At 45.5% G+C, this 12,341-nt stretch overlaps 2 protein-coding genes across 3 annotated transcripts in view; one reads left to right on the forward strand and one right to left on the reverse strand.

Moving 5' to 3' along the window:
• Nucleotides 1-12,341, forward strand: part of CDH12 (cadherin 12) — a 721,954-nt gene that overhangs the window by 14,627 nt on the left and 694,986 nt on the right. The window lies entirely within an intron of this gene.
• Nucleotides 7,164-12,341, reverse strand: part of LOC308481973 (tigger transposable element-derived protein 1-like) — a 449,404-nt gene continuing 444,226 nt past the window's right edge. Inside the window, exon 2 of the mRNA XM_081014873.1 lies at nt 7,164-8,966. Coding sequence (XP_080870999.1) covers nt 7,626-8,966 — 1,341 coding nt within the window. The 3' untranslated portion in view covers nt 7,164-7,625. The remainder of the gene's footprint in view (nt 8,967-12,341) is intronic.

Below are 12,341 nucleotides of genomic sequence, written 5' to 3' on the forward strand. Positions count from 1 at the left end.
GTGAACACAAACATTTCTTTCTCAGCGCTGCCAACCTTTCTTCCCTCTGCGGGGATTGCTGCAAGGAGGCTCAATTGTTCTGAAAGAAACCGAGATGATAAGAACGAGCAGCCGACAGTTCTGAATGCATTTGGATGTTTGCAGGTTGCCTCCCTCTATCCTAGGGCTTTCAAAACAACAACAAGTGATAGCACAAAGTGCCTTGTGTCAGCTGGGTCTCCACGTATCGGCCATATCTTTGTCCACCACCATTGATCTTTCCATCAAGAAACTCCCGATACGTTTCTGCAAACCCCTGCAATTTCTAGGGACACCATTCTGCAAACCACTGCTCAGTGGTGCTAAGAGAACATTCAGCATTTATGGTGAACGCACGCCAAAGCTGAAATCTGTTGGCACTGAGAAACAGATTCATTAGCCTTTCCTGCTTCCGCGATTTATGGTCTGGTGAGTTACAGAAGGGGGGGGGGAACTAAAGCAAGCAGTTTTGTTACCAAACTATATAAGTAACAGATAAAAAAGAGAGCGACCAACATCACCCTGGATATCGGAGGGAAATAGATTGTCTGCTTTTTCTAAAAGATGTTCCATCAGTTTCTATCACAAGCAAAAGACCTGAAGATTACATGATACAAGGATTCATTTGGGAAGAAAGCGACTGATGCTTTAAAAATACAGGGGTGACACCCCTCCTCCTCACTGCTAACATTGCTGTTAAACTTTCCATCTCAGAAGAGAATGAGAAATGGGACCACAGGAAGCTAACAAGTGGTCATTAGTGGTAGGTGAAAGAGGCATTATTATTATTATTGTTTCAAATACATTATTTTCAAAACGTCTTTCAAGAAAGAAGCTCTCAGCTCCCATGCGTTGCAGATCTTTCTTTTTCTTTTTTCTTGTCTGACTAAATCAAAACTGGGAAATGCTGTACGATGAAATCATGTGGTGACCATTTTGAAAGTACAACTGGAGAGACAAATGTGGAGAGAGGGAAATGACTGAAGCATTTCATTAAATTGTGAGCATTTGCCTCATTAACATTGTAATACCGGTCCAATTTTAAAGCTGTCTTCAACACTGATTAACCCAGCTGCATTCTCAAATTCACTTACTGTGAAAATAGAGAAAAGAACAGCTTTAGAAACATTGGCTATATAATTATTTCCAAAAAAGTTTTGCACACTTCATTGCACTGAAGGCTTTGACATTCTCTGTTCTTGGAAGTCTTCGATACTGCTCAATTCCATGTGTCATTTGAAGCCAGTGGTCTGTAGGCAGCCACACCCATCAGCCAAATGTCAACTAAGCTTCATCCATCAATACAGGTCAATGACATTATTGACCCACATAAGTATCTCAGACCCCTACCTGCTGGGTAGCTAGCATAGTGGCCCTGCCCCATGGAGAGTTGCTTTGGAATGTGGTAAGTGTTTAGAGAGTTGGCCTAGGTCCTGGGAGACAAGGATCCAAAGCTTTTAAAGTCACTGGATGACCTTAAGCCTGCCAACCTATCTCACAGAGTTGTTGTGATGTTAAAAATGGGAGCTGGTTCTTTCCTCCACATGCTGCCTTCAGCTTCTTGGAAGAAGGTGGGATATAAATGCAGGATATGTGCATTAAAAGTGTAATGATGTGAGCTTGTGTGATGTAGTGGTTAAAGCCCTGGACTAGGATCTGTGAAATCAGGATTCAAATCCCCACCTACGGTGACCTTAGGCCAGTCATTTAGGCTAACCCAGGCATAGGCAAACTCGGCCCTCCCGATGATTTGAGACTACAATTCCCATCATCCCTGACCACTGGTCCTGTTAGCTAGGGATGATGGGAGTTGTAGTCCCAAAACATCTGGAGGGCCGAGTTTGCCTATGCCTGGGCTAACCTGTGTCACAGGATTGTTGCCATGCAGGCGAGCCACCTTGCCCGTACAGCAGAGGGAGCACAGGGCCATGTGATGTCATCGTGGCATGTGTGACATCAGCATGGCCCGTGGCATACTGATGTCCCTCACTCATGTGGCGGGGGCATGCTGACAGGCAGACAACCCTCAGAGTGGGCGCCACTTCCCTTCATTTAAAATTTGTGGGGGCCTGGGCCTCCATAGGTGCATAGATGGTACCTATGTTGTCACGAGTGCTTTAGTTTTTGTTTTTGCATTGCAGGGAGTTGGACTAGATGACTCTTCGGGTACCTGCCAACTATACAATTCTATGAACTATTGTTGTTGTTTTTGTTGTTGCCTGTGTAAGCTGCTGCTTGGCCATCTCAGATCTAAACCTTAACTATTTTCCGTGGCAAACACTGCTCGCATTTGTACTGCTCTTTGTACCTCTGACACGGAAAGCGTAGATTCCTGAAATCTCTTAGCAAGATGTCTGGCTGATTATTTTCCATCCTACCTGGAGGTCATTATCAGCTACTTAGTGTTCTTTGATTATCTGACAGGTGGCTATAAACCTTGATGAATGCCCCCTGCCAGCAGAGCAAAATGTGAGCGCCCTCCCCAAAAAGTTTGTGAATCCTAATAACATAGATTATATGATTGATGTGCAGTATGCCATTTAATTACAGGAATAAATGAGGAAGAGGAAACTTGCCACTTCCCCATTTATTATCCCGTAATTAGACGGCCACTAATCAGGCCTTCTGATTGGCCAAAGGGATTTTAGATATAATTGACTGTAGCTCACCATTGCAACAATGCAAAGGGGAAAGATAATCATGAAATAATTTGTGGTAGGAGAAGACAAAACCTGATTCTTTAATAATAAAAATAATACCATGAACAGACCTGCATGTTTAGAGGCGAGTAATTTAGTGCGGCTAATGAAATGCTTCTCCTGTACAATGACAGAGTACTTTTTCAATACCTAATATTTATGCATATGTGATTTTTGGAATGCAGCATAGATCAATACTGTAGAGGAAAGCAAGGCATTCATCTTGGTTTGGACTCGTATGTAATACATTCTGCATACTTTGCTTAACATCAAAACCCAATAAATAGACCAAATGGATGATGATGATGGCACATCTCCGGGGTCATTATATCCTAATTGTGGCATCTTAATGCCGAGTGCAAGATTTAATTAAATCTTAAAATGGATCAGGTTTTGCCAATCTGGCCTGGCCAAGGCACCATATTTCCTTTGAGATCCTTCCTCTGCTATCTACAAATGCTTGTTTTCTTTCAAAGGACTGATGTACAAAGCCACTGTTGCTTTAGGTCATGCACATGCGCTTTCATGTTTTCCCCTGCCCTGGCATGGCCTCTGCTCAGATAGGTTTTACAAGATTTATAGTATTTTTAACCAAAGGGCATGCCTGGAGAAAGAAATTGAATGCGCTTCTCACACGCAGGAAATCTACTGCCCTGTTTAGCCCCAATTCAAAGGGCAGATCTACACACATGGTTTTTAACATTAAGGAATGGTTTTGATAACGTAGATAGACACATGACATCCTACCTTTTATGTTCATAATGCATTATGAACTTGTATTTTGTATCACTTAATTCTTATTCATTTTATGCTGCTAAATTGGTGAAATACTGCTCATATGTCCCTATGTAGCGTTTTACCTCTTTCTTTCTTTTTACTGCATTCAAGCTCTGATCCACCTGCTATGGTATTTGAGTGCCAGATAGGAAAGGACACAGAGGAAGGGAGGAGGAATTAAAATGTGGCACCAGAGGGCAGAGCAGTGCAACCACCAGCAGGGAAAGAAACTGTTCTTTGGAAATGGTGTTGCTAGGTATTACAGTGGTACCTCCAGTTACAAACATAATTTGTTCCAGAGGTCTGTTCTTAAGCTGAAACCGTTCTTATCCCGAGGCATGCTTTCGCTAATGGGGCCTCCTGCTGCACGTGCACCACTGGCGTGTGATTTCTGCTCGCATCCTGGGGCAAAGTTCACAACCAGGAGCAGCTACTTCCGGGGCAGCGGAGCTCGTAACCTGAAGTGTTCGTAACCAGAAGCGTTCATAACCAGAGGTACCACTGTACTTAGGGGTTGCCATACATCCTGGAATTCTAGGACATGTCCTCTTTTGGGGGTCCTACGTGCCCACCCGGGGGGAATTTTACATTTTAAAGGAAATGTCCTGGATAATAATAATAATAATAGTAATAATAATAATATTGTGTGCTGGCGGCTCTGGTTCAGGCTGTGGCTCTGGAATGGGCAGCTCATAGCTATCGGGTGATTGCCTTAAAAAAACGCAACAACTTTTGTGTCTGGATTTTTACTTTTTGAAATATGGCAAATCATATGGGAATATGTTTTTTTTTTTTTTTAAAAAAAAAGGTAAAAAACATTTTAATTAAGAAGTGTGCCCTGTGATGTTTTAGAACAACATATATAGTATCGTTGTAATAGGGGGAAATAACGTTAACACGTCAGTGTAGATGCAGCCCAAGATTTTTCTATAGTTTGGATCCCAATGCATTGCTTCTCACTTTCATGTAGGGGTAGGGGAAGAATGTTGTGCAGCTTAAAATCTTTTCAAACTGATATGAGAACAGAAACACAGCTAACCTTCAGAGTTTGCATTTTCCCAACTGCTGCGGAGTCATTCTCTAACCTCTCCCAGACTTGCAGAGTGCACAAAATAATTATTAGTTGAAAGCAGACCTTTAAAAGGTGCATATTAGTGAAATTATCATACAGAAATGCTCTGTATATGGAGAAATTGCTTGCAAAAATGTGTGTAGTAGATAAAGTTTCTGGGAAAATGTGCAGAAATATCCATGCATATTTTGTGTGTGTGCAAATGTAACCCAAATGTAAGTAACCAGCAGCATAATTGGATTTCTGTTGAGGTACTGATCATTCTTTATTTTTAATTCAGATTACATGAACACATGAAAACATTACACATAATAACTATTTCAGCAATGTAAATATATTGAGTCACAACAGCACTGATTGAAGAGAGCCAAACGAATAGTTTCAGCCTGATCTTAGCCATCTCTCCTCAGAAGTAAATTCCCTCCTCCTTATTTCAGTGAAGTATATTCCCATATGCATAGGATTTTAACTTTTAGAATAGAGCTGTCAATGAGCCCTTTAGCTCTGTCAAGCCTTCACCAACATTGCCAAAAAGTGACCAAGTAGCAGTGGTGTCAGGAGATGGCATGGCAGTAATTCCATAGGAAGTGTTGCATCTATTACCCAAGTAGTCACGAACTGGCAGTACAACAGGGAAGAGGAAGAGGGGTGTAGTCGGGACTGGGACACACTGGAGATTGGGAAGGAGAGGTTGGTGTAGGAAGGTGATGGAGGATGATGAGGGGATGGGGGTTATGCCCAGGAACCGGAGCAACAGGACCCATCACCAGAGCCACAGGTGTCTCTGTCTCCACAAACACAGCGGGCTCTGAGCAGCAGGCAGGGCACTCCAGGAAGCTGTGGCAGGCAAGGACCCACAGCCCAGGTCCCTAGCTCACCACTTGGGGCTTGCTAGCTCTTGGATGAAGCTGGTGTAGGCTCAGGACAGCTGAGGGCCACCTGTCTCATCAAGCTCACATGCTGCAGCCAGCACGCAAAGTACAAGAGGGAAGGAGAGCTGAGGTGCTGTGCCTGCTCAACTGACCATGTTGAAGGACCTCACTTTAGATGCTCTAAGATGTTTGTGGGACTTTGGACCCGTGGATTGACCCTGGACTGGGGACTTGACTTACTTGCTGTAGTACTTTCATACACACACACACACACACACACACACACCCTAACACATACATAATAATAATAATCTATAGTTTATCAATGTTCAAAATGCTTCACCTGCAAGCTTCACAACAACCTTATCCCCCATCTGCCCCTGTTTACCACAGACAGCTTATATTTCCTAGCCCATGATAAAACTGGGGAGGCCTTCAGGTTGTCCTTCAGCCCCCAGACAGCAGGTCACAGTCTTCCCAACTTTGGTGAGGTGCATTGTAGTTTTATTTAGACCATAGTACTCATTTGTAACTTTGCATCTTTAAAACACATTAGCATATGTAAATCTCATGCAAATATTTTCCCTCTTTTGCCACCTTTTTTGGGTGATGCATGTCCCCATCTTTTTCGGTGGTGCATAAGTGGTCACCCTACTCAGAGCAGATGGGCGATTTCGATGTAGGATCTTCCTCGGTCGCACAGCTGAGTGTCTTCACCAACATGATGTTCAGCGGCCACTTATCTTTCTGGCAGGAAATATTCACCTGCAGAATTTCTGAGGCAATGCCCTTTTAAGGAACAAGAATGGGACAAAAAAGTGATATCTCTCATTAGTGCTTCTCTGTTATTGATAAATGTGTTCTGCCCTTCCGAAACTTTTGCACGGACGTTAGAATTCAGAGACACCCCCCACTTTTCCCTTGATTTCTCTTTTTCTCGTAAATGGAAAAGGTAAAGATTCTGAAGATATTGCTCCAAGGAAGATACAGAGAAGAGAATATTTTTCCAAGCAGAAATGAGGTTCAAGAAAGTGGAAACGTCTGGAAAGCCTGCCCATGGGACTAATAAGTCTTTGGTAATGATATGCAGCTGCAAGCTGTTTAGCTCCTAGCTGCACTTGCTAGGGAGCCCAGCAGCCTAGCCTAGCTATCTGCAAATAACATATTCTTCCATGTTATTTCCTCAAGCCAAAACACACTCATTCAGAGTTAGCCTATAGTGATCTCCCCATAACTATTTCTTTGCCAGTTTCATATAATTCCACAAGGCTTCTTTCTATTATATTTTATACTATCTCTCTTAGGAAAGTGAAATACACAGCTGAATGAGAATGGACTCTCGACATTTCCCACACCATTTGTGGGTGGCAAAATTTGGAAGGGAAGGTATTTTGCTAAATACAGTGGTTCCTCGGTTTAAGAACAGCCCTGTTTAAGAACTATTTGGTTTACAAACTCTGCAAAACCAGAGGTAGTGTCCCGGTTTGCGAACTTTACCTCGGTCTAAGAATGGAATCTGAATGGTGGAAGGGCACCGGCGGCGGGAGGCCTCATTATGGAAAGCATGCCTCGGTTGTAAAACGGACTTCCAGAACAGATTAATTCATTCCGTGAGTTTTTTCGTCTAGCAAATTTTTCGTCTTGCGAAGCACGGTTTCCCATAGGAATGCATTGAAATTCAATTAATGCGTTCCTATGGTCAAAAAAAGTCCAATCAAAGCCAAATTTGGTACAACAATAGTTTATTAACTGCTCTTTAAAGTCACACATACTTTAAAGAGCACATCAAAAATTGAAGGAACAATAAATTAAGTTTCTAAACATGACAGAAAAACATTTAAAAATCAACAAAGTGTACTGTACATACATTTTCTAAGACTCTGGGGGACCACTCGAAGAAGGTTCCTCTTCCACTCTTTGCTTCTTGCTGAGGAACCTGTCCATGGTCTGCTGCTTCATCCGCCTTTTCAGCAGCTCCCTGAGAAGCAACATGACCGTCGTATCAAAAGTGTTCGCTTGGTCATGTGCCACGTGCTTGTCAGGGTGGTGCCGCTCTGCAAAAGCCTGCACCTCCTTCCACTTCTGGCAAATGTCCCTCAGTTCTTTGGAGGACGGCCGTTCCTCATTTGCTTCCTCCTCTTCCAGCGAGGCCTGCTCCTGCGCGACCTCTGCCTGCAGTTCAACCAGCTACTGGGTGGTCAGCTCGTGGTCGTGCTCCTCCACCAGCTCGCTGACATCCTCCTGTGTGACCTCCAGGCCCATGGTCCTCCCCAAGGCAACAATGTCCTGCACCACTGTTGACTCTGGTGCATCAGAGTCACTTGGTGCCACACAGTCCGGCCACAGGCTGCGCCAAGCGCAATTCAAATTTCTCTGGCTGATCCCGTTCCAGGCCGTGGTGATCATCTTCAAGCAGGTGACAATGTCAAAGTGGTCCTTCCAGAATTCCCGCAGGGTGATGGTGGTGCAATCAGTCACCTCGAAGCATTGCCTGAAAAGCTCCTTGGTGTAGAGTTTTTTGAAATTGGCGATGACCTGCTGATCCATCGGCTGGAGCAGTGGCATGGTGTTAGGCGGCAGGAACATGATGTTGATGAAGCTGAACTCCTCCAACAAGTCCACCTCAAGGCCTTTAGGATGAGCAGGAGCATTGTCCATCAGAAGCAAAGCCTTCAGCGGCAGGTCGTTGTCCAGCAGGTACTGTTTGACAGCAGGGCCAAAAGCAAGATTGACCCAGTCCACAAACAGCACACGTGTGACCCAAGCCTTGCTGTTGGATCGCCACATGACACTCAGCCGCTCCTTGTTGACCTTGTGTTTCTTGAAGGACCGTGGGTTCTCCGAGTGGTACACCAGCAGGGGCTTGATCTTCAGGTCACCGCTTGTGTTGGCACAGAAGAGCAGGGTCAGACGGTCCTTCATGGGCTTGTGGCCAGGCAACTTGGCCTCCTCCTGTGTGATGAAAGTCCTTTTGGGCATCCTCTTCCAAAACAGCCCGGTCTCGTCACAGTTGAAGACCTGCTGTGGAACGTAGCCCTCCGTCTTCACAACCTCCAGGAACTCCAAGGCAAAGTCTTCAGCCGCAGGAACATCAGAACTGGCAGCCTCTCCTTGCCTGACCACACTGTGGATTCCAGATCTTGCCTTGAACCGGTCAAACCAGCCTCTGCTTGCCTTGAAGACTTCTGGCTCGCCTGAGGTTCCTGGCTGTTCCCGGACGAGGTCTGCGTGCAAGGCCTTGGCCTTCTCACAAATCACGGCCTCAGTCACTGTGTCCCCTGCACGCTGCTTCTCTTCTAACCAGATGAGCAGCAACTTCTCAACCTCCTCCAGAACAGCTGGGCGGTTCTTCACGATCCTGGTGACTCCCTTGGCTGCATCAGTCGCAAGGATCTTCTCCCTCATCTTCAGGATGGTCCCTATGGTCGATGGGTTCCTGACGTACTCCCTGGCGAGGTCCGTCACACGCATTCCACCGTCGTGCTTCCAGATGATCTCCTTCTTCATTTCCAGCGTCACCTTCTCCTTCTTCCTCTCGCCGGCCTCTGCAGCAGCAGCAGTCTTCTTGGGTCCCATGGCAGCACAGCTCTTACCTTCGTAAACTCAGAAAAAGAAAAAAAAAAATCAGCAATTCAAACCCAGAACCAAGTCCTTGAATTCCAAACACCCAACCCAAAATCCAAAAACCTCAAAAAAAGTTTTAAAAGTTTAACTTACGAAATGGCTGCAAATCACCAAAGTCTTCAAAATCCTCAAATGGCTGCAAAAGAAGTTTTGGGAAAGCTTTAAAAATCACCAAAGTCTTCAAAAACCTCAACTGTTCCCCCAGCCCCTCCCCAACTGTTGCAAACCCCTCCCCAACTGTTGCAAACCCCTCCTCAACTGTTCCCCCAGCCACCCAGCACACAGAAATTCAAACCCAGAATTTTTTTCAAAAAAACAACAACATGGCCCAATGGTCACAGAAAACCATAAAAATTCAAAAAAAACCCCACACAAGCTTCCAGATTCTTGCAAACCCCTCCCCAGCTGTTCCCCCAGCCACCCAGCACACAGAAATTCAAACCCAGAATTTTTTTCAAAAAGCAACAACATGGCCCAATGGTCACAGAAAACCATAAAAATTCAAAAAAAAAACCCACACAAGCTTCCAGATTCTTGCAAACCCCTCCCCAGCTGTTCCCCCAGCCACCCAGCACACAGAAATTCAAACCCAGAATTTTTTTCAAAAAACAACAACATGGCCCAATGGTCACAGAAAACCATAAAAATTCAAAAAAAAAAAAAAAAACCCACACAAGCTCCCAGATTCTTGCAAACCTCTCCCCAGCTGTTCCCCCAGCCACCCAGCACACAGAAAGTCAAAACCCAGAATTTTTTTTCAAAAAAAAACAACAACATGGCCCAATGGTCACAGAAAACCATAAAAATTCAAAAAAAAAAAACAAAAACCACACAAGCTCCCAGATTCTTGCAAACCCCTCCCCAGCTGTTCCCCCAGCCACCCAGCACACAGAAATTCAAAACCCAGAAAATTTTTTCAAAAAAAACCCAACATGGCCCAATGGTCACAGAAAATCATAAAAATGCAGAAAAAACCACACAAGCTCCCAGATTCTTGCAAATCCCTCCCCAGCTGTTCCCCCAGCCACCCAGCACACAGAAATTCAAACCCAGATTTTTTTTTCAAAAAGAAATAAACATGGCCCAATGGTCACAGAAAATCATAAAAATACAGAAAAAAACCACACAAGCTCCCAGATTCTTGCAAACCTCTCCCCAACACCAAGTCCTTGAATTCTAAACACCCCAACCCAAAATCCAACCCCCCCCAAAAAAAGTTTTAAAAGTTTAACTTACCAAACAGCTGCAAAAGAAGTTTTGGAAAAGCTTCAAAAATTCAGCAAACTCTTTAAAAAGCTCAAAAAGGCCACCACACCGCGTGCTATGAGTTGCTCCTGGAAGTCAAGTCGCAACTGCACCTCTTCCAGCAATGCACCCTGGGTATTAACGGTTTTACGAAAAAAGAAACAAACTTGCAAGACGTTTTCGTCTTGCGAAGCAAGCCCATAGGGAAATTCGTCTTGCGAAGCAACGCGAAAACGAAAAAACCTTTCGTCTTGCGAGGCGTTCGTCTTGCGGGGCACCACTGTAAGTTCATAAACCAAGGTACCACTGTATATATTTTAAGGGATAGAGTTGAATAGAGTCTTTTTTTTCCAGAAAATTCTCTTCTGAGAAAATTTCGGCTCACTTAAAAACAACAACTACTCTGCACTGCTTGTTCCTGTTGGTGGATGAAGAAAGCAAAGGACTAAGATAAGAGAAGAGTTTGGGTTTGATTTCCCGCCTTTCACTCCCTTTAAGGAGTCTCAAAGCAGCTAACATTCTCCTTTCCCTTCCTCCCCCACAACAAACACTCTGTGAGGTGAGTGGGGCTGAGAGACTTCAAAGAAGTGTGACTGGCCCAAGGTCACCCAGCAGCTGCATGTGGAGGAGCGGAGACGCGAACCCGGTTCCCCAGATTACGAGACTACCGCTCTTAACCACTACACCACACTGGCTCTAGTGTTCTAGAAGGCACTCAGTTCCCACGGATTTTGGAATGTGGGAGAAGCCATAACCATTAAAGTGGCATGATAGTGCTTTAAATCAGTGTTTCCCAACTGGAGGTCATATGGCCCCCTGGGGACACCCCCAGGATATTCCAAGGGGGTCACAGGTGAAAATGGTGTAAATGGAGGGCCACAGCATGAGGCTTGAAGGTCACAGAGGGAAGTCAGAAGTGAAGGGGGAGGCACTTTTTAAAAATCCTGATTGGCTGACCGCTTGGCAAATCGTAAGCGGGTAAAGGGGCAGCCCACCAGGGCGCAACACTCCGTTTTGCCATGTGTGTTTTCTTGGCGCAGTCCTACAGTGGGAGAGTGCAATTGCTGAGGCTCTTGTTTTGACCAGTAGAGCCCGCAATCCAGGACTCCCAGGTCAGGTAAGTGCGGTGGTAGGGTAGGGCTGGGTGAGCTGGAGCTGCTTGTTGCCGCTGCCAGTGCTGGGCCCAGTGGCAGCCTGGGCCTGACTCTGCAAGGTTCAGGGTGCAATCCACCCCAGGGCCTTCAGATGTTGCTGAGGGTGCAGGGCCTGTTGGCAGCACCTAGCCGAGCGGGGTTGTCTGGTGCTGCTGACTTGCATCTGGTAAATAACTGTCTACTCAGAAGAAAGCCACACTGAGGTAAGAGTGTGTGGGGCTATAGTGCTTTATCTAGGCAGCCAGGGCTCCTCCGGATGACAAGATCTTTTTGCACCAGGTCAGTGAGGACCACTTGCTTTTTGAAATTCTCCCATATATGCAGAACTCCATGTGTGCCTTCTGGACTTTATCTGTAGGTTGCCCCCTCTGTGTCAAAGAAGGTAAAGGTAAACGGACCCCTGACCATTAGGTCCAGTCATGACCAACTCTAGGGTTGCGGCGCTCATCTCGCTTTACTGGCCGAGGGAGCCAGTGTACAGCTTCCGGGTCATGTGGCCAGCATGACTAAGCCGCTTCTGACGAACCAGAGCAGCGCACGGAAACGCCGTTTACCTTCCCCCCGGAGCGATACCTATTTATCTACTTGCACTTTGACGTGCTTTCGAACTGCTAGGTTGGCAGGAGCAGGAACCAAGCAACGGGATCTCACCCCGTCACGGGGATTCGAACCGCCGACCTTCTGATCGGCAAGTCCTAAGCTCTATGGTTTAACCCACAGCGCCACCCGAGTCCCTTTCCTGTGTCAAATATCTGGGGTCAAATAAGTGTTGTTTGCTTTCTATAATACATTGAAGATGGATCTCCCTTGGGAGGTTGTGGACTCTCCTCCCTTGGAGGTTTCTTATCAGTGGTTGGATGGCCATTGGTCATTGATGCTT

This window comes from Podarcis pityusensis, assembly GCF_964106645.2.
Source record: "Podarcis pityusensis genome assembly, chromosome: 7".
Taxonomy (NCBI): domain Eukaryota; kingdom Metazoa; phylum Chordata; class Lepidosauria; order Squamata; family Lacertidae; genus Podarcis; species Podarcis pityusensis.